We start from the raw sequence: 23,313 nt of genomic DNA, 5'->3' as shown, positions 1-23,313 counted from the left end.
CTCATGCGACACTGGCCCCTTGCTGGTCTTTGACTGGGCTTAGCAAGGCGATTTTGCTCTTAGTCTTTGCTGACAGCCACATTCTTCCTCCACATATCCACTCTGTCACTTAATGAAGAGTTCCCTTCACTCTGTCACTTCAGGAAGATCCCCACTGAAATGTTATTCATTAAAGAGGTCCTCCCTACAAACCAGCCCATCTCATTTCCCTGCCACTTTTTTCTCTGTAGTACCTACCCTTAACAAATTTCGTAAGTATGCACCTACACATTATCATCTCTGTCTGCCCCTACCTTCTCTGCCCCAGAACGCAAGCACCAAGAGGTGACACTTTGCTGTATCCCCAGTGCCTAGAATAGCGTTTGGCACATAATATGCCCTCAAAAAAATATTTGCTGAATGAATCGCTTTCTTTCCAATAATACTGTACTAAATAATACAAGTTGTAGGTTACTATTTGAGTTTAACGATCCAACTATTGATTAGCATTTTGATAAATATTGACACTTGGTAGTAAGGATTATTTAATTGAACATAATATCTATACTTCTCATAAAACCAAACAGAAAATTGTCATCTCAAGAACTTCTGCGTCTTTGTCCCATTCTATTCATAATCTCTGGCCTCAGCCCTCTCTTTGCTGTTAGGGTCAATAGCAGAGTGCTACCCTCATGGTATTCATTACTAGACAAATTTAGCACAGACGCGATGAAGAATGAGTCCAGAAGAGTCATCTGCCCAGCAGACTGCCTCCTCTCACTTACATCCTGACCACCCATCCCTGACCCCGCACTGGCTCTGAGAAGAGGAGAATGTCTAGAGCTGCATGGTGGAACGTATTTTGTCTTCTTGTGAAAGTGTCATATTCACACTTACTAGCACTCCCCTTCTCTTCCTCAATATCTTGAAAAAATTGTCCACTTCACACTGAAGTTGTTTTTTTTTTAAAGATTTTATTTATTCATTTGAGAGAGAGAGAGCACAAGCTGGTGGGGGGTGGGGACCAGAGGGCGAGGGAGAAGCAGACTCCCCACTGAGCAGGACTCTGGGATCATAACCTCAGCCGAATGCAGACATTTAACCGACTGAGCCACCCAGGTGCCCCCACTCTGGAAGTTCTAAAATTCTAAGCATTTGTAGGCTGTTGAATTCCATTACATGACTCCTTTTCCTTCAGGATATTGTGGCAGACTGTATTATTATCCCCGGTTATTCATTCACTCCTCCCCTGCAAGAAGATTAAACATCCTCACCCATTGTTGCCATGTGACTTGACATTGAGTTGGCCCCCATTGACATTGAACCTGGCTATATGACTTGCTGTGACCAGTGGGTTATGAGCAGAAAAAGTATGCTACATGTTCTAAAACTTTAAGTGCCTTTCTGTGGTTGGCTTTGCTCTTTTCCCTCTGCTCCTTCAGCCTGAGACCTAGAATGAGAAGAGGTGTAAAGCAAAGTACAGCTAAGCCACATCACAGTAGCTGACCTACAATTGCCTCAAATAATGTGAATGGGAAAGAAATGTTGGTTATTGTAAGCTACTGAGATGCTTGGATCATTTATTGCAGCAAAGCTAATATCTTCATACTCATCCTTTTTCTCCCATAATAAGAATTCAAATATCCATTTCTACAAAATTAACAAGATGTGAAGAAGTCCCACATGAAGAACACTACTAATTTTACTGAAGGGCATATAAAAAAAAATAAACAAATATCATGTTCCTAGATAGGGAGATTATATAGTGGAAAGTTTCAGTTCTCTTCAAATTAACCTATAAATTCAGTGTATTTTCAATAACTAGAATAGTTGAATCTGACAGTCATCAGGAAGAACAGCCCCCCCAAAATTTGAGAAAGAATAATGATAAGGACAGTCTTGCCCTACAAGATATCAAAAACGTACACTGAAGCTACATAATCAAAACAAGGTGTACCAGAATAGGTTCACAAAGTAGATTGATGGAATAGAATAGAAAAGCCAGAAATGGCTACACATATGTGATGATTTAGCATATCATAAACATGGTATTTCCTCCCTACACTACCCAACCTGTTCTTTCTGAAGTCATTCCAATCTCAGAAAATGGTACATCCATCCTTCCAGTTGCTTAGACCAAAAGCCTTACATATATGCTTATCTTCTCTTTCTCAAACATACCCATGCAAATTCATTAGCAAACCCAGTGTTGGTTCTACCTCAAAAATAGATCCAGAATCCACCTCTACCAAACCACTTTGCCCCAACTATCCTTATCTCTTATATCAATCACTGCTTTAGGCTCCTGGGAGCTTTGCGTTAGTCTTTGTCCCTTTATTGACACTACTCAACCCAGCAGCCAAAGTGATTCTTTCAAAATATCCTAAGTCAGATCATGTCACTTCTTTCCTCAAAACCCCTCCAGTGTTGGCCATCTCATTCAGATTTAAAAGCCAAAGTTCTGAACGCTAACTCATAAGACCCCCCTCACCCACCTCATTAGATAAGATTAAACTTATCTAATGCCCCCTTACATTGGCTCATTGTACCCAAGTCACATGGGCTTCTATGCTATTCCTTGAATGGACCACACACGGTCCCATATCAGGTTATTTGCACTTACTCTTTTTTCTAGCAGGAAGACTCTTTTCCCAGATGTCCATGTGAATTGCTTCCTCTCTTCCTTCATGTTCCACATCAAATGTTATTAGAGTGATCATTCCTGACCACCAAAACTAGTTACATAATTTCCCCAGTGCAAAATGAAAATGCAGGGTTTTTTGTTATTGGAATTTCAAAACAACAGAGCATTACAACATTCAACATTTGGAAAGGTTCAAAGCTAACACATATTTTTCTATCGCTTCATCAACTGTACATTAAGCCACTGACACAAAAGGAAGACAACTAATTTTTATTTATATAAAACATAAACATAAAACTACTTTTATATTTCTGTTACATGCAGTAAGACACTCTCTATGATCGTGTTGTTTCTATCTCCTTTATAATTTGTCTACACAATATTTCACAAGATATGAAGCAATAAGTATTAGAAAAATAATGATGTTCAAAATTTGTATGAGATGATGTCAATGATTTAACAGTATACTTCCTAATCTTCCTTTTTTTTTTTTTAAAGATTTATTTATTTATTTGAGAGAGCGAGAATGAGAGAGAGTACATGAGACGGGGGAGGGTCAGAGGGAGAAACAGGCTCCTCGCTGAGCAGGGAGCCCGATGTGGGACTCGATCCGGGACTCCAGGATCATGACCTGAGCCGAAGGCAGTTGCTTAACCAACTGAGCCACCCAGGCACCCCTTCCTAATCTTTCTTAAAGGTGTATTGTGTTCAAAGGCTATAAACCCCTTAATTTATAATTACAGAGTTGAGAGCCTTCCCATGTTTTCCTCCTACCACAGAATATTTTATTTCTGACACTTTTTCTGAAATCCGTACTTAACCCATCCCATTTTTTATTTGTTCATTATTGTTATTCCAGAAGGCCAATCCCATGGTTATGTGTAACCAATATGAACTTTCCTTCTGTGGCACAGATTTTCCTGCAGATGTATTACCATTGTGTGTGACATTGTTTAAAACAATCTTTACTCTTCACATCTGATAAAAACAACCACAACAATGTAATAATAAGTATTATATAATACCTTTGGAGATGCTGGTCTTCTTTTTGATCTTCCAGTTCACTGGAACCCAATTAAAGTTCACTTACTGTCTAACAAAGAAATCAATCAATGCCATTGAATTACTGAAGTATTTTAATTAAATCCTTTTTTCATTTAATTCCTGTTTTGAGAAGGATTATTAGTTAGCCAAATGATTGCTTTTTGGGGGACTATTCCACAACTCTTTTTTTTTTTTTTTAAGATTTATTTATTTGAGAGAGAGAGAGAGCACACACAGAGGGAGAAGGAGGGAGAGAAGCAGACTCTCCGCTGAGCAGGGAGCCCGATGTAGAGCTCAATCCCAGGACCCTGGGATCATGACCTGAGCTGAAGGCAGATGCTCAACCACTAAGCTACCTAGGCACCCCAGTCCACAACTCTTGTGAAATGAGCATATTGCATATGTGCCTTCTTAATTGACTACTTACTTTCTGCAGCAATGTTATAATGTTAACACTGCTTTTCTTACAGATAAATTTTAGAATCTAATTTCATAATTGTTAAGAGTTTTCCCCCTTCTGTCTAGTTTCTGCTTGTTTCTCTACTTTTAGGCTAATGCTCTACATTATTGTTCACATTTATTGAAGTTTTAATTTTAACTTTTTTCCCCAGTCTTGCTCAGGAGGAAAGAGGAAAGAACTCAAATAACTCTTTGAATAATGATTTAAATGAGCCTATTTCTCTTGAAGTCTTCCAAGAGTCCTGTCATTGTGTCAACCCTGTTAGAACATGGATCAACATAAATTATAAAATATTCATAATGTTTGCTTTCCATAATTAGATTTTTATTTATGGGACTGTGTATTAGCTGATATTTAAAATTTAATAGAAAAGGATAAAAAATTTCAACAACAAAAGTTAATTTGGAGGAAAGAATATGCATTCAGATATGCTATTACTCAGGGGCACCTGAGTGGCTCAGTTGTTTAAGCGTCCGACTCTTGATTTCAGCACAGGTCATAATCTTGGGGTCATGAGGGGCGTCTGGGTGGCTCAGTCGGTTAAGTGTCTGCCTTCGGCTCAGGTGGTGATCCCAGGCTCCTGGGATCGAGCCCCCCATCGGGCTCCCTGCTCAGCAGAGAGCCTGCTTCTCCATCTCCCTCTGCTGTTCCTCCTGTTTGTGCTCTCTCTCTCTCTTTCTCTGTCAAATAAATAAATAAAATCTTAAAAAAAAAAAAGATAATAATCTTGGGGTCATGAGCCCAGCATCAGGCTCTGTGCTCAGTGTGAAGTCTGCTTGAGGATTCTCTCTTGCTCTGCTTCTGCCCCTCCCCCTACTCTCTCTCTCTCTAAAATAAATGAACAAATCTTTAAAAAAAAAAAAAGATGTGCCAATGTTCAAAATGCCTCATTGTGACCTTTAAAATTTTTTTCAGTGCATAATAAATTAGTGACTGTCCTTTGAACAAAGCCAATTACTCTTAAGAATGAGGTTTTTAGGGTGCCTGGGTGGCTCAGTTGGTTAAGCGACTGCCTTCGGCTCAGGTCATGATCCTGCAGTCCCAGGATCGAGTCCCACATCAGGCTCCCTGCTCAGCAGGGAGTCTGCTTCTCCCTCTGACCCTCCTCCCTCTCATGCTCTCTGTCTCTCATTCTCTCTCTCGCAAAAAAAAAAAAAAAAAAAAATGAGGTTTTTATTCTAAGCATTCATAGAAAATTCTCTACAGACTGTAATGAACATCATGAACAAACTAAAAATATTGTCACATGTATTTTTATCAATCAGAGGTCAAAATAGTGATATTTCTAAATCAGCAGGTTATAATCTTTTTATTATCCCTTAAACACCTTTCATGAACAGCATACCTTAAAAGATTATGTGAACCAAACTGCAAATATTAATTATCAATTTATTTTTCAATGCTTATGAATCAAGATTTTATGTTAGAATTTTCTGATTAATTCCCCACAAGATAGTAATTAATTAATTATAACTTTATAGTGGAGAAACCTGGTAGGCACCAACTTAACTGAGTGACCAAAGTTCACATAACCAATAATGGAACAAATAGATATCATCTGCCTCTGGATCTGATGTACTGAGACAGACGCAACATTGCTTTTTGTACTCCTACCAACAACGTATAACATGAATCTAGTAGTGAGGAAAAACATCAGACAAACCCAACTGAAGAACATTCTACAAAATAATCTGCATTCTTCAAAATGTCAAAATGATGGAAGATAAAGAGAGACCCAGAAACTTCCAGATGAAAAGAGACATAGAAACTAAAATGTAATATACGAATGGAATCCTGGATCATATCTTGAAATTTTAAAATATTTCCTATAAAGGATATTAATTGGACAAAGGCAACATTTGAATAAGGTTTGTAGATTCAATAATGGTACTATATCAATGTTAATTTGCTCCTGCTTCACCCTCTGTTTTCAGTAGACCCTGCAGGACTGTAATAGATCAGGCGGGGTCTCTCTCTATGTTCTTGCCCTTGCCCCAGTCAACCACTGAAGCTTGTTACTCTTAAACTTGTGGTGGGAATGGAAAGATGTTCTTGGTCCTTTTTGTCCAGCCTCTGGAGCTTAGGCAGGTCTGTGAGTCTGGGCCTGGGCAGTTAAGGCTTTTTTCGCACTCTTGCCCTCTCCCTGTGACAGTCAAATGCTACCTTGTATCTCTGTGTGGTCTTTCTGGGGGTAGTTTTCTGTTCCCAGCCCAGCAGCATCAGACCTCTGCTTTGTGTTGGTATTTATATGGTATTCCTGGGCCCAAGAGGATTCCCAGGCCCTCCCTAAGGACTAATGGATTTTTGTAACTCAGCACTGGATCTTGTCTGAATCCTACTGTCCACGAAAGTGGGCAGAGTTCTCTGCCTGTCCCCCAGAAGCAGGGGATCACTGAGCAAGCCTGTGTGCCTACACCACGAAGGGGGCCATTCTCCGTTTTCCTGCTCTGCCTTTGCTCTGATTTCTTTATCATGAAAGTCCTTGAGGATCTTATAGCTGCTGGGGAGACCGACATAAATGAATTATGCAGGGAGATATAAAATTACAACTTTGATAAGTATTAAGAAAGAGACACCCGGTGTTATAAGAGGGTACGAGAAGCGTAGCCTCTTCAAGAAGGATTGACTCAAGAATGGCGACAGAGTACCAGTCAATCTGCTAAAGGGCCTAGAGGAAGGCCACGCTCCCAGCACATGAGGATCAACATATAAAGAGTCCCCATGGCAGGGTAATAGGGCATGTTCTAGGAAACAAAAGAAAACAAGAAGACCAGGGTGGCAGGAGGCCGAGTGAGCTGGAAGAGAAATAAAGGTGGAGAGACAGGAGCCAGACCACGCTGGGCTTCTTGGCCTGGTTAAGGATTTACTCTTAATTTTAAGCAGTGGGAAGCTGCTGGAGAATTTCTAGTGTTGGTGGTGGTAGGGGGAGTAACTATAACTTGATTTGCAAAGAATAATATTTAAGCAACATACAGTTGAGATCCTACAATGTTTGTATTTTTTTAATTTATTTTTTTTTAATTTTATTATGTTAGCATATTAAAGCCTTTAAGTTCTTGAAGATAAACCAGACTGTACCAGAAGGAACCACACATAAGAGAGTAAATAACATTTGAATTACTCAGTGATAACGCCAATATTTTGTATTTATTAGCAAGTGACCTGTCTACACTGTATTAGATGGATAGAAGTTGTAATTCAAAAGAAATTTTAAATTAACTTATTTAGTTACATTTAAATACATGGCATTATGTTGCAAAATAAATTATGAGTAAATCTGTATTCAGGAACATTTATTACAAGTATATTTATTTTTAAAGGGCTACAAAATATGTAAATCAGATATTTGTTGAATGCTCATAGGGTGCATAGGACAAAATAAAAATAAAAATAACAAAATGTAAAGATATTGTTTAGAGATAGTGTTTTATTTGTTGATTAAAATACTTTCCTAGGATAGTAAAGTCTGTGACTTTGAAATATATATGGTATTTTACTACTGTCTTGTCTTTTATATATCCTGGCTTTATCTTCTTTTAGCTCCAATTATCATATCTCCTTTTTCTGGAACTGTACTATCTACAACTAGACTGTGGTTGCATCTCCAGGAATTAGCCTCCTACATCAAAATCAGCTTAAGACTTATCTTTTCATAAATACTTTTACCTAAGTTTATAATTTTTTGCACAACCTATAGTAAATCTACTTTTGTCTCTTATCTTTCCTACATTATTTTTAAAAAATATAGTAGGTGTTAATGATCAATAGAATTCCAAAAAGTCTCTTGATATGAGCATGTTTACTCTATAATTATTTTGTAATTTTTAAGATATGGTGTTTAGTTCTATTAAAATGTGTGTATATATTTATATTTAATTCACTTGTTTATATATATTTTCACTTGTTTTTAAAAGTACTTATCTGAATCCTACTGTCCACGTAAGTGGGCAGAGTTCTCTGCCTGTCCCCCAGAAGCAGGGGATCACTGAGCAAGCCTGTGTGCCTACACCATGAAGGGGGCCATTCTCCGTTTTCCTGCTCTGCCCTTGCTCTGATTTCTTTATTGTGAAAGTCCTCGAGGAGCTTATAGCTGCTGGGGAGCTATATCTTTATCTTGTTTTCTTCTTTCGAACATAAATTTTTCAAAGCACAGACTGCAGGTTCATTTTCCTTGATTACTCCTCCATAGTACCAACCCCAGTGATTCACATGTGGGCATTCAATTTATGTTTAGGAATGATTATGGTGGTGGTTCTTAACCTTCTTCTTTCTGTCGCATGCTTTCAAATAGTAGAAGCTTTGGTGATCTATTTGAAGGCATTATAAACATGAAGCAGCTTGAAACAAGTCAACAATAATTACAGAGGAATCACTACTACAGTATAAAATAACATCTTCCAGTATTTGTGCAAGCATCTTATGGCCTTGAAGGTGTTCTATTAAAAGTTCATTGAACAAAATTGTCTCATTTTTTCTTTATTAGACTGATGTTAAGATATATTTCTTACTTCCTACTGGTAGCTAGTTATACACCGCTGTACTGAGGACCACAGAATGCTTGGCATGTAATAACTCCATCTAAACCTCTGCACTAAGAGACTCGACAAATTCTAGCATAACTTTAGTAGCTAAAGGCCATGATCCTAGAATTATCCCAGCTCCCTTAAAATGCCTGCCTGAGAAAGATCAGTGCTGCCAGCAGAATTTACCATTTGTTCCATCCAAAACCTTGTAAGAGGGCTGTGAACTCCCTCTTAGAGCAGTTACTTTAGAAAGCTTGCAATTATAAATCTGTTTTCTGCCCTTTGAGATATAAATCTATCACCTAAAATTTTTCCTGAAGGACTGGAAAGCTGTCTCTTTGAAATGCAAACCTTCAGGGAGGTAACTCTCACCCTCTGTCCCTGCATCTGCATAAATAAACAATTTCCTAAAATTCAATATGATAAGTGCTAAATGGAGGATAAGGACCTAACTTTGGTGACTGCCTTGCTTCAACGTGCACCACTGACTCCTGCCACAAAGGTTGAGTTTATTTCTCCTCCAGATAATCTTCAGTTAACAGACCCAGGTGTCCTAGTCATATGGACTAATTGCCTCTTAACACCCTGCCTTTTCCTTAGCACATCCAGCCTTTAAAAAATCTCCATCCTTTTGTTTCAGGGAAGATGAGTTCAATGACCACTGGACCCTCTTCCCTATTGCAATAGTATTACTGAATAAAATCTGTCCTCAGAATAAGTGTATAGCTTTGTCTTTGACAATAATATGTTGCACTACCAGCTTAAGTCAATATTTTCAGTTGCTGCAGAAATATATTATATGTGTTGATCACGTATTGCACTCAGGAAGTAAGCACTTGGCTGCTGCAGGTTGGATCTATGTTAGGAGACAATGTTCCATGGGTCTCCTGTGTTTCTGCACATCTTGTTTGCAGAAGCACTGACTGCCTTTGTTTCAGACTATCTTCTCAAGGATGTTGGAACAACCTTGGAAGACAAAGATAGTGTCTCCCTCTGGAACAAAAAGCAGGTTTATTTATTGTCCAGTAGAATAAAGATGATGCCTCCCTTGTGGACAAGAGTCAAAGAAGCTTACTGCCCATTATAAAAGATTTAGGTTCTTTGACCTTGGTTGAAATTCCTTTCCTTAATGAAACTCACTGTGTGTGTAATTACCATCTGGGACTCTTTGCGTTACTCCCCTGGGAATTGGGGCTCCAGGAGCCCATGGCCCAGAGATCACAGAAGAAGCTGGATGATGCAACCTGGAAGTGTGGGCATTAAGTCCAATTCCCCAAGAGGTAAACTTTAACCAACGGGAGAGGATGGAGCTGGACAAATAAATCCTCCCTTCTTCCTCTTTCTTCTACATTTTTTAAATACTGATTTTAAAAAAATTTTAATATCCTATTATGGGAAATTTCTAATGTTGCCAAAATTTACTTGAAAACTTCATCTTCTTGGTTTTATAATATTTTTCATATGGGCTGAATCTGTTTACTTAAAGTTTTATCTATTGTTGGATGGTTAGGTTTCCTTAATTTTATTGTTCTAAATTATGCCATAGTAAATATTCTGGTACATGTGTCTTGATTTGCATTTTTTTATTATTACACTATGACAGGTAACTAGATGAGAAATTAGTGAGTCAAAGATAAGATCATTTCCTTTTTTTAAAATTTAATTAGCCTACATATAGTACATCATTAGTTTTTGATGTAGTGTTCAACGATTCATTAGTTGCGTATAACACCCAGTGGTCATCAGATCATGTGCCCTTCTTAATGTCCATCACCCAGTTACCCCATCCCCCCACCTCCCTCCCTTCTGTAACTCTGTTTGTTTTCTGGAGTCCAGAGTCTCTCATGGTCTATCTCCCTCTCTGATTTCTTCCCATTCAGTTTTCCCTCCCTTCCCTTATGGTCCTCTGCACTAGTTCTTATATTCCACATATGAGTGAAACCATATGATAATTGTCTTTCTCTGATTGACTTATTTCACTTAGCATAATACCCTCCAGTTCTATCCATGTTGATGCAAATGGTAGGTATTCATCCTTTCTGATGGCTGAGTAATATTCCATTGTATATATGAACCACATCTTCTCTAATCATTCATCTGTTGATGGACATCTTGGCTCCTTCCATAGTTTGGCTATTGTGGACATTGCTGCTATGAACATTGGGGTGCATATCCCCCTTCTTTTTACTACATCTGTAATCTTAGGGATAACTACCCAGTAATGCAATTGCTGGGTCGTAGGGTAGTTCTATTTTTAACGTCTTGAGGAACCTCCATACTGTTTTCCAGAGTGGCTGTACCAGTTTGCATTCCCACCAACAGTGTAAGAGGGTTCCCCTTTCTCCACATCCTCACCAACAATTGTTTCCTATCTTGTTAATTTTTGCCATTCTAACTGGTGTAAGGTGTTATCTCATTAAGGTTTTGATTTGTATTTCCCTGATGGCTAGTGATGTGGAACATTTTTTCATGTGTCTGTTGGCCACTTATATGTCTTCTTTGGAGAAATGTCTGTTCATGTCTTCTGCTCATTTCTTGACTGGATTTTTTTGTTTTGGGGGTGTTGAGTTTGAGAAGTTCTTTATAGATCTTGGATACCAGCCCTTTATCTGTTATGTCATTTGCAAATATCTTCTACCATTCCATAAGCTGCCTTTTAGTTTTGTTGACTGTATCCTTTGCCATGCAGAAGCTTTTTATCTTGATGAACTCCCGATAGTTCATTTTTGCTTTTGTTTCCCTTGCCTTTAGAGTCGTGTCTTTCAAGAAGTTGCTGCGGCTGAGGTTGAAGAGGTTACTGCCTGTGTTCTCCTCTAGGATGTCTGTTTTTGTGCCAGTATCATACTGTCTTGATGATCACAGCTTTGTAATACAGCTTGAAGTCGGGCATTGTGATGCCCCCACCTTTGGTTTCCTTTTTCAAAATTCCCCTGGCTATTCAGATAAGAACTTTCAAGGTGCAAGATGGCTAAACTGCTTCTAGAAAAATTTCTTGAAATGGGAGAGGCATCCGTGATTTTTATAGATAACTCGGGCTGCAGAATCTAGGGACTGGATCATTAGAATTTGAACTAAGCTATGGCAATGGATATTGAGAAGGTGTGGATGTAGAGATGGGGATGGAGTTTAGGAATATTTCTAAAATGGAGTCAAACAGAGTTGGTAACTGGATATGGAAGGTGGGAAACAGCAAAGAACCAAAGACAACTGCCTAGCTTTCCAACCTGCCTACATGGAGGAATACTGATGCTGTTAATATGGAAAAAGAAAATGGCGAGGTATGTAGAAGTGTGGATGACAACTTGGTTTGAGACTTCTTTTACTTAAATCATATACCAGTTTTTAGAGGCTTTAGGTGAAATCTAACAGGTACTTGAAAATATGGTTACTGATGGACAGCATCTGTTGCTTTGGTCTGCCTGGCATCTGGGGCTAGCTTTAGAATATTTTTTCAGAGGAGGGTATTTGGGTGGCAATCTGGTTAGAAGTTTTGTCTTAAAGCTGCATTTATTTAGCAAACACCTGTTATTTTTCAAAAGCTGAGATTGCATGTGTATTCAGTTATGTAAAAGGAGGTTGGGTAGTACTAAAGCATCCAAGTCACTGGGTAGACACTGCTGGCTTCCATTCCTTCTTATTCTGGTAATACCACTTCAGTTTTCCTTGGGAGCATCACCTCTTTCCCACTCTCCCTTCCTGGGTTTTAGTCACCTGGCACTACCCTATGGATCCAAGGGTGGGTTCATATCTAAACTCAGCCAATCAGAGCCAATGGGGCTGAAGTCTAGGAGTTTCCAATGGAACTGCTGAGACAAAAACAAACAAACAAACAAACAAAAACCAAGCTCTTTCCGTAGGGATTTGCCAAGGGAATATGATGTAGAATTGAAGATGTTGGCAGCTAGTTTTCTTGTCTGCCAATGGAGTCAACCCAAAGGAAAATAGAACTGATGACCTGGTTCTGAAAACCTCACTTGAGTCCTAGGATGCCAGTTCTAGGTTTCAATCCTATGTGGCATTAAAATTCCCTTTTTATCTTAAGCCATTTTGAATGGGTTTCTGTCATGTACAACCAAAGAAGTCCTGACTAATACAGTATGGGGGATCAGAAAAATGTTCCACTTTTCAAAAGTTTCAACTATTTAAGAAAAAACTAAGAGGGGGTGCCCAGGTGCCTCAGTCGGTGGTTGAGCAACCGACTCTTGATTTCAGCTCAGGTTGTGATCTCAGGGTCGTGGGATAGAGTCCAGCTCAGCATGGAGCCTGCTTAAGTTCTCTCTCCCTTTCCCTCTGGTCCTCGCACCCCCACACCCCCCTCCCTCATGCTCTCTCTCTTAAAAAAAAAAAAAGATAAAACTAAAAGGAATCCTACTGTGACTACACATGTATTCTCTTTTATATTTAGTGGCCAACAAGTGTGTATGGAATACCTTCTGTAGTGCCAGGCCCTGTGTTAGGCTCTGCATATAAAACAGGTTAATTAAAGGTATAGTTAAAGAAATATATTTACAGACAGCTTGTTAAAATACCACTACAATTTATAAATTGGCTGAATTAGCTAGCTAGAATTTTTTTTTTTTAAAGATTTTTTATTTATTTGAGAGAGAGAATGAGATAGAGAGAGAGCGTGAGAGGGGAAGGGTCAGAGGGAGAAGCAGACTCCCTGCCTAGCAGGGAGCCCAATGCGGGACTCGATCCTGGGACTCCAGGATCATGACCTGAGCCGAAGGCAGCCGCTTAACCAACTGAGCCACCCAGGCGCCCCGCTAGCTAGAATTATTATCATGAGTTTTGGCTTTTATCTTTTATATACTTTGCCTTATATTTCTTTTGCAGAGCTGAGGCTAACCAAAATCAGTGGCCAGCAAATAATGTTATTTAGTCGAATTTTAGAAATATTTCAGATGTCTGGAATATAAAAATCCATACTAGGAACTTGAGTTTCATGATATAGATTACCAAAGGGTATTAGAGCTTTTATTTAAAATGTCTCACAAATGTCCACCTGTTGATGTATAGAATTTGGGGGGTCTTTCTCCTGCATCCTTATTTGCACTATTTTCAAAGGTTACTGATGGTGCAATCTCATCTAGTAATAAAAGTTTGATTAAACTCTCTGATATGATGTTAGTAATAGCAGATTATATAAAATTGTAGGGGGGCGCCTGGGTGGCTCAGTTGGTTAAGTGACTGCCTTTGGCTCAGGTCATGATCCTGGAGTCCCAGGATGGAGTCCCTGCCCAGCAGGGAGTCTGCTTCTCCCTCTGACCCTCCTCCCTCTCATGCCCTCTCTCTATCATTCTCTATCTCAATAAATAAATAAATAAAAATCTTTAAAAAAATAAAAATAAAATTGTAGGGGGAAGAACTAATCAGGTTTATTTTTCTCTCTGGTAGCATTCATGAATGCTTCATTTTTCAGCCAGCTGTCTCAGCTGTCTCTTTTGGTCTTTAGTTGTCAGTTGAGGATGCTTTAATTAAGCATGTTTTTACTTCACACTCACCCTTGGGTCATTAAAAATTGTAACAGAAAATATGATAATGGAAAAATAAATTATTTAAATCTCTTATTAATATGAGTATTTAAATATGTATCATGGGATTCATAAGACATTGTACTGAAAAATCTGAAACGGAAAAGAGTATTTCTTATTCCTCACCATCCTACATCATAAAAAATTACATGTAACTAGGAATTAGTGTACCACAAATATATGGCAACAAAATATTTCATCTTTTCTAAGTTCATGGCTTAAATTTAAATAATAAGTTTTTCTTTTTCTCACCAGGGGTTTTCAGGGAACTCACTAGAGTGATTTAGCAAACATATTCTTTTTTTTTTTTTTTAAAGATTTTATTTATTCATTCATGAGAGACAGAGAGGCAGAGGGAGAAGCAGGCTCCCAAGGAGCAGAGAGCCCGATGCGGGACTCGATCCCAGGACCCTGGGATCATGACCTGAGCCGAAGGCAGACGCTTAACCATCTGAGCCACCCAGGCACCCTAGCAAACATATTCTTAAGAAAAAGACAAAAAAACAAATACAGGCCTCAAAGAGAAATTGTATGTGCCTTTGTCCAGAGAACCTTTTTATGGCTTAGAGCCACTTCTCAGGTCTGGGTTCTCTTTTTTCTTCAGCAAGTGCTCAATCTGAACCCCTCTTTTCTCCTGAGATTGTTGTTATCCCTAGTCAAAGACAAGCTGTGGAGTGGGGCACGTTTCCCCCAGTCTTGCTCACCACCCCCTTCTAAGTCTTGGCTGCTCCTGGAAATTAGGACAAGGGCCCTTTTCATTACAAAAGTTTTACAGCTAATCACTCTGGAAATAGCAAAAATAATAAGCTTGAGGACATCTGAAAGCTTAGAAACTATATGAAGTCCTTACACGCAGTTTTTCCTGCATCATAGTTCCTCACTACCCTGTTTAGATGATCACATACTGGGAAGTACAGTGGATTTGATTTTTACTTCAGCCTTTCTGGTGGAGTTCACCAAATCTGCTTGCACCTTTGGAGTTTACTTTTCATGACATTTATGTAAATTCCTTGCTTTGAGATGACCCTTCACTTCCTGTAGACTAGAAGTCACAATCAAGAGGTAGAAAGCTATCCTCTGGACTCAAGTTGGTAATTTACATCTTTGAGGAAATAGAGACTGGGTAACATCCATTCCTAAGTATGGGTATCCTATAGAAAGCACACTTTTGTGCAGACACATTTCTTGAAAGGATACAAGTTTATTCTAGTTTTTGTCAGATTTCCAAGTTTGGGTATTTTCCAGGGAAACCAAAACCGATTTTTTAGACATGGAGTTCTCAGTATTTTATGGGTTAGTATTTGCTTGTGGCTATCATCCTGCACTTAAAACCTTTAAAAGTATAGATTTCAGGGGCACCCGGGTGGCTCAGTCCGTTGAATGTCTCTTAGCTCAGCTCAGATCCTGACCTAGGGGCCTGAGTTCAGGCCCCGCATTGTACTCCATGCTGGGCATGGAGCCTACATAAAAAAATAAAAATTAAAATATAGATTTCTAATTACTTTTACAGGTATTGGTAAATCTTTGCATAATCCCGTGAGAAAGGGGGCTTAGAAAACGGAGTAGGAGCTGAACGGACATAGTGAGGAATTCACTGCTCCCAGTAATTTTGTTTCTGGAACATTCTCCAGGATCACAATACTCAAGCCATCTTACTTCACCATTACTACAATGCAAGAAATATCAACAGTTTATTGGTATTCGAAATAGTAATTTAAAAGAATAAATGCAGGTACCACGGCTATTTATTAAGAAACCGGACCTAGAGTGTCATTTTATGATCCACATCCTACTGTCTGCTTTAAGGTCACCCGCACAAAGAAGAAAACCTACACTTAGAAAGTCGGGTTAGTGAGCAGTATGAAGCAGCAAGAAACACACACACACGGGAAGTACCAGGAAAAAAATGAGATTAGCATCCCGGTGTTAATTCTCCCAGGCACAGACGCAGCCCGGGTCGGGCAGGGGCCTTTCCAGACAGCGGCGCTTCCCCGTTTCCCAGCAGCAGGAGGCGGGGGATCGCCGAGGGTCCGCCAGGGGTCTGAGGGGCTCAGTGAGGGGCTCAGCGCCTGAGACCGGCAGGCGACACCCGGCCCGGCCGGGGTAAGCGTGAGGGGTAGGGACGCAATCGCCGCGGGCCGACGGCGGTCGCCCTCACGGTCCCCCGCGGGCAAGGGCGGGGCGAAACGGGCGCGGGCGCTGTCGGCGGCGGCGGCGGCTGGGGGCGGGGCCGCGCGAGGCCGCGCCGCCGCTTTCCTCGGCTCGGGGGCGCGCGGCGCGGGCCCGCCGGGCTGAGGGACGAGGTCGCGGCCGGGCGCGAACGCCGCGGGCGAGCCGCGCGGGGAGCCGGCGGCGCGGGCGGCGGCTGAAGCGTGGAGGCGGGGGGCGGGGCCTCGCTCGGCTCGGCTCGCCGCCTGGGCGCCGCGGGCCGCGGAGACGAGCCGAGGCGGGCGCAGGGCGCGCGGCGCCCCACTTGACGGCCGGCGGCGCCCGCGGCCCTCAGCATGTTCCGCGAGGCGAGGGTTCTCCTCCCGCCCGTGGGCTAAGGCGGCGGCGGCCACAAGAAGCGACATGCACCTGCCCGGCGCGGCTTAGAGGACGCGGCAGGCGGGAAGTCCCGGCCGCCAGCGGCAGGGCTTTCTTCGCCGGGCCGCGGCCGCCTGCCGCCGCCGCGGGCCCGAGCCGGAGCGGCGGGGTGGGCGCCCCGACATGGCGGCCCGGAGCGCCCCGAACTGCCACCTGCGGCTCGAGTGGGTGTACGGCTACCGGGGCCACCAGTGCCGCAACAACCTCTACTACACGGCGGCCAAGGAGATCGTGTACTTCGTGGCGGGCGTCGGCGTGGTGTACAGCCCGCGGGAGCACCGGCAGAAGTTCTACCGGGGACACAGCGACGACATCATCAGGTACGGGGGGCGGGGGCGGCCGTCAGCGCCGCGGAGCAGCGCTCGCGGAGTGGGCACTTGCGCGTCGTTCTGGGCGCCTGCCGTGACCGGCTCCTGCAGGGAGCATCGCCGCAGACGGAAACCCGCCAAGCCCGCCAGGGTTTTGTCCCGGACCTGGTGACACCCGACAGACGCCTTTCCCCATCTCCGTGTTGTGGAGTCTCTCCCTCGGGTCGGTGCGGTGACACCCGGGCGTTCGGTTTTATGGCTTTGTGCCCTCCTCCCTCCTTCAAATTTATGAAAACTGCAGAAACGGTTATTTTGATAGGCAGTGTATTCCTTTAAATCCCGCCACAGATTTCTTATTACACGAGTGCTTGAAGAGCCGAGGGGGAAATCTTTACCTAATAGGAAACTGAAAGAAGCACCGCAAGCTGTACGCTCTAAAACGTAGGACCTGGGATGCGCGCGCAGGTGGCATCCCGGAGGGCACTCACCTCGTGGCCGTAATAATGAGTTCAGGTTTCCCTGCCGACTGTTATCAGCAGGTAGAAAAGAGACCCCGGCAGCCTTCGGGTGATTCATTGGAAATTAAAAATTTGCACGCCTCAGGGCACCTTGGTAGCGGTTAATTCGAAGGAGCAGCCGAAAATGATTCCACTGATTTCCGATCCTCGTTTTCTCTGAAGGACTCCTAAATAAGTTCAGTTTTGTGCTTTTTACTTGAATCACCTTTCCCCCCATTTTAAGTGTTCTTTGGGTGTTAAAATTGTGAGTGCTTGTTGACATTTTAGGGAGCGGTATATTTGAAACTTAATTTCCAATCAGTGTCTCAGCGGAACTTTTTTGACAAAGTTAAAAGCTGCAGAAATGACTCTAGGCCATTGATTATGCTTCAGGCACAACATTTTTGTCCTTGACAGGAGGAGATATTTAAAAACATTTTGAGAATTTTGTGTTTGTGTGCTGCTTCCTCGTTTTTAAAAGAGATCCCACGATTTGACTCGGTTGCTCGGTTTTACTCCTTTATTTATGTTTCACAGGATTTAATTGGGCATTTCAGGTCCAGTATCTTTGTTTGATATCTTGTAGGCAAGATGCTCTGGTACTTACATTCTGTAAATAACAAAGTTGTTCTAGTCTGTGGTGTCTCTGTACAACTGTGATCTTTAAAAGGGAAAAGGAGACCTAAAGGCAGAGCAAGATGGACTAAAGATAAGGAGAGGGCAAAAACTGAAATTATGGAATAGGGAATGAAGTGGTGTTTTTGCTCGTTGGTTGGTATTCACCCCAGGCGTAGAATTTACCCCAGTCCTTTGTCTTTTTCACCCCAGTCATTTACAGTTTCTCTCTTCTTTTCCTGAAGTTAGGTCTCCCCACAGGAGAGGGTAGTTTTACTTAGTTAAAGCAGCCCTGACTGAAGCCCTCTTCCAGATACTGTCTGTTGGGTTGAATTCAGTAGGTGGGGTACGTGTGAAGGATTTTGAAGTCTTCTCACGGTGCACTTCTCTTGTTTTTGCTCCTTGGTAGTTGAGAGCAGTGTAGTACTAAGGCTTTCTGAAACTAGATATGATTTATTTGATGGGTTAAATTATGTTTTGTTTATTCTTCCAGCAGCAGTTAAAGCTATATGTCACACTGCTTGAATTTTTATAATTGTGTTTCAGTAAACTGTAAGGACGGTAATGCATTTGTCTTTTTTTGGTATATAGAGTTGCACAGCCCTTACATATATCTCAAAATGACAAACTACTCTAATTTTTGCCGTAATTGGATACATGCTTATGATTTTATGCAAATGATTCATCCTTGAAATAATTGATAACAAAAAGGTTTCCCCCAAAATTGCAATGGGGTAGTGAAATCTGAATCATGTAGCGTCTTGAAATTGGTGGCATGTATTGAATACAGTACTGAGATTATAACTTAAAAATCAGTGAAAGAGCTCTGGAAATTTTAATTCAAACAGTAATGACACAGATCATTCTTGTTTGTGAAATCAAATTTTCAAACCTTTCAGTTTTTTTCAATGTAGTGTTTGAAATGTAAGTATAGAAACTACTCTAGTAACTTTGCAATTATGTCACAACAAAAAATGTAATACTCATAAATGTGATACATGCTGGAAAACAATGTTGCTGTAATGTTAGCTTTAGTAATAAAAAGTCAATACTGTTTTTTCATGTTTTGTTCCATATTTGGTTGAAACTTACGTAGAATTTATTGGTCAAATATGACTTAGTCTGGAGCTAAGATTATTCCAGAATGAGCAGATTGTTGTCCTTAGGTTTTGAAAATGTAGGTGCTATATTGATTGTAAAGACTGTCATTTGCTTACAGTTCTCCTATCTTACTACATCTCGTATGGCCAATAGTGGTGCCACCTGACTTGTCTTACCATTTTATCTGTGTTGCTTGTAGTTGTCTTCTTTTTGCCATGTATCTGTATATACTTCTCTAGTAATTTATCCTTTAGTTATATTTATTTCAATACTACAGAATCATGTAGAAATTCATTTCACTGTCAGGAATAATACAGGAATCTTGGGGTCAATTTTTCTTTCTTTTGTGTGTGTGTGTGTGTGTGTTTCAAGTTATTGATAAAATTCTCCAGCTGTTAAGTGTTTGTTACAGGTTTAAATTATAAAATTGTAAAATTCTAGGCTACTAGTTTTAGCACAAGATGCACATCTATAGCGTGGTCTATATTTTGAAACTTTTCCCAATAACTTCAGGTTTTGTTTTTTCTTTTTTCTTTTTTTAAAGTAAGCTCCACGCCCAGGATGGAGGCCAGCATTGGGCTTGAACTCAAAACCCTGAGATCAAGACCTGAGCTGAGATCAAGAGTCAGACACTTGACCAACTGAGCCACCCAGGCACCCCTAAAATTTATTTTTCTAGTTACTTCCCAACACCTTTTTGTCAAGTTCGTTCTTGAAGTGGTGAATATTATTGGCCATTTTCAAATTATTTATCACCAGTGAAGACCACTGATGGACTGTTGTTAGCTTGGTGCATTTTGGTACTTGATTCTGGTTTTCTTATGCAAGTGAACCTCCATATTGAACGGCCTGTGCCCATTGTTTCTGTATTTTCTAGGTATAGAATTGAAGTGTTTTTGTGTTTTGTTTGTTTGTTTGTTTTGAGAGAGAGAGCACTCGCATGCGTGAGTAGGGGGAGGGCAGAGAGAGAGGGACAGGCAGACTCCCTGCTGAACAGGGAACCCGAGGGGGGGCTCCATCCCGGGACCCTGAGATCAAGACCTGAGCTGAGATCAAGAGTCAGACACTTATCCTAACCAACTGAACCACCCAGGACCCTTCCCCTTTTTTTCTAAACATAGTGAAAGTATCTCACAAATTAGTGTTGAGCCTAAATTACATAATGCATCTGAGATACTTTGGGGAGCATACCATATTATATGGTTGCAGGTTAGAATGATGATAATTATTCATTCCTTCTGGATGGGACTTTTTTTTTCTTTAGACAAAATGAAAAGTATAGTAGCTCTTTTCTTCAATTGTGGTAGGTGGTGTTCTTGAGAAAGAAAGCTAATCAACTGACCAGTAAGAACCTGGTCAGTGAGGAGAAGCCTGACCTCATGGCTTTCCCTCCCCAGCGGTGGCCAAGCACTGGACTCTGATGGATTCGGTGGGGAAAAAGAAAAGAAAGAAGAAAACAAAAAACTGATCAAGCTTCACTGTAATCTAGTAAAAGTGGTTTTTAACAGCTCTATTTATGGTATAGGAATTGAATAATACAAGTCAAATTGTAGTTGGAAAAGCAATTCAGAATGTCTGTTGATTTATGGTGGATTAATATTTTTTTGTGTTTATATGGGTTCAAGGTGCAACTTTTTAAGGTCTGGAAGGAATTACTACAAATCTACTTGTTGTCTACTTATGTTTTCAGATATATGGGCAATATTTCCTATACCTGGCTGATCATCAGAATCATTTAAAGTGTTTTTTGCCAATTTTCTAGACTTTTCCTCAGGTGAACTAAGATTCCTCTAGGGTTGGAGTCCAGAAATCTTTTTTTTTTTTTTTTTTTTTTGAAGTGTCCCAGATGATTGTTTGGGAAGCTCACTGCCAGTCTGTATCCCAAAACATGCATGCTTAGAATTTTTAACATAAGCAGTTTGAGAAATGGATATAAACCCTCCCTTGAAACCTAATACCATAATTTTCTTAAGCACTGTGTAATACCTAGAAGCAGTACTTCCAAATATATTAGAATATATACAGATTTAGTAAAATGTCCCTATGTTTAAGTTACTAGAATTTGGTGAGCTTAACTTTCACAAACTATATAATGATTGTATTCTATATTCTTATTGTATTGTATTCTTATGTGTTTGGATATCAAAATATTTATTGTTATTTGTTTTATAAATACTGCATAGTTTAAGGGATAAAATTAAAAGATGTTTTCAGGGAAAGGAAGGAATTATCTGGAATAATTCAAGTTATCATAAATATAAAATGTATCTTTATTAAGGGAAAAGTCAAATTTTTAGATTTGCATTATAATTACTATTGTTTTATAAGGTCTAATTGAATATGCAGGGAACTAACAACATATTTTGGATATAAATGAAGGAAAACATAGAATAATAAATTCTTAGAACCATTAAGAACTTACTGTTCAAGGCCTTTTCACACCTCAAAGAAATACAGGTTTCCTCACTATCTGAAAGTAGCATGTTCCCATGAGACTTTTTTAAGCCACAGTGGTATAAAGCAAAGAAGCAATTACCATTAATTTATATGGAAAAATTTTTGTGCATTCCTAGACCCCCAAAATAACTTCTCTTAGCTTTTCTGATACCTTAGGACACATCTTGCTAATGGATGCACAAACTAAATTGAGATATAAAGCACACATGCTCACAGACACAGTTCAAAGCTATGATGGCTTGATGCTGGGACGCTGAATGTAGATCCAAGCAAGGAGTTTTGCTGGGGCCACTCTCCCTGCTTGGGGTATTTGCTGGGGCCACTCTCCCTGCTTGGGGTACAGCTTGCAGTAGTAAAGCAAACGCTATTTTTGCTTTTCGCCTTTTTTTGTAAAAGCTAAATTCCTTCTCTGATTCCTTTCAGTTAGTGAAAACAGGTTCTAATGTAGGCCTTTTGTGAAGCAGGTGGCGTAACGTGAACTTTCAAAAAAAACGGGAGATACCTGTATTTATTGAGCATTAACTTTGTGTAAGGATCCTGCCTGAAGATATTCTGAGTTTAAAGACACAATCAGTCCAGTAAAGAATTACTTAGGATACTATGTGTACTAGGGATAGCACTTGTATACCTGTAATCTGGTATGTACATGGGGACGTAACATTCAAAATGATGTTTCTTAGTGAATATAGTACTTTAACTGTCTTTAAGGAAAACAGGAGGAAATGTCATCAAAAGAAATGAGCGAAAGTATAGCATCCTGGGAAGGTATAGCATCATATGCAGTGGTCTCATGTTAAGAGAGAATATTTGGAAGAGTTATTTATACTCACTCTCTTCAGTTTTTTTTTTTTTTAAGGATTTATCCATTTTAGAGAGAGAGAGAGAGTGGGAGGGATGGAGGGAGAGGGAGAGAGAATCTCAAGCAGACTCCGCGCTGAGTGCAGAGCTCAGTTCAGGGTTCAGTCTCACGTTTCCAAGATCACGACCCAAGCTGAAACCAAGAATCAGAAGCTCAACTGACTGGGCCACCCAGGTGCCCCTTCAGTTCTTTTTCTCCCATTTAGTCCTTTCTGTTTCTGTCCCTTCAGTCTTTGTTTCACCATAGCAGCCCTTGTCAAGGTCATCATCAATGATCTCCACGTTGCCATATCCATTGATCAACTCTCTGTTCTCATCTTTTTTGATTTATCATCATCATTTGCCACAGTTGGTCACTCTCACCTTCTTAAAACACTTTCTTTCTTTTTTTTTTTTTAAAGATTTTATTTATTGACAGAGAGACACAGCGAGAGAGGGAACACAAGCAGGGGGAGCGGGAGCGGGAGCGGGAGAGGGAGAAGCAGGCTTCCCGCCGAGCAGGGAGCCCGATGTGGGACTCGATCCCAGAATCCTGGGATCATGATCTGAGCCGAAGGCAGACGCTTAACGACTGAGCCACCCAGGCGCCCCCTTAAAACACTTTCTTCAGTGGCATTTGGGACACATCTTAGCATGGAAATGTGTATTTCTTATTCTGTCAGCAAATATTTATTGAGTACCTATTATTTACCAGGGGCTATTCTTAG

General features: G+C 40.6%; 1 protein-coding gene across 1 annotated transcript in view; it reads left to right on the top strand.

Annotated features, from left to right (window-relative positions):
- Positions 1 to 16,490: 16,490 nt before the first annotated feature.
- The window catches only part of EML5 (EMAP like 5), a 167,781-nt gene continuing 160,958 nt past the window's right edge, over positions 16,491 to 23,313 (top strand). The window contains exon 1 of the mRNA XM_054513829.2: positions 16,491 to 17,090. Coding sequence (XP_054369804.1) covers positions 16,894 to 17,090 — 197 coding nt within the window. The 5' untranslated portion in view covers positions 16,491 to 16,893. The remainder of the gene's footprint in view (positions 17,091 to 23,313) is intronic.

The sequence above is a fragment of the Mirounga angustirostris genome, unplaced genomic scaffold (genome assembly GCF_029215605.1).
Source record: "Mirounga angustirostris isolate CCGP_5_RB_7025 unplaced genomic scaffold, mMirAng1.0.hap1 SCAF_9, whole genome shotgun sequence".
Classification (NCBI taxonomy): domain Eukaryota; kingdom Metazoa; phylum Chordata; class Mammalia; order Carnivora; family Phocidae; genus Mirounga; species Mirounga angustirostris.
Note: the sequence above shows the minus strand (reverse complement) of the source record. Positions and strands in the feature narration are given on the sequence as shown.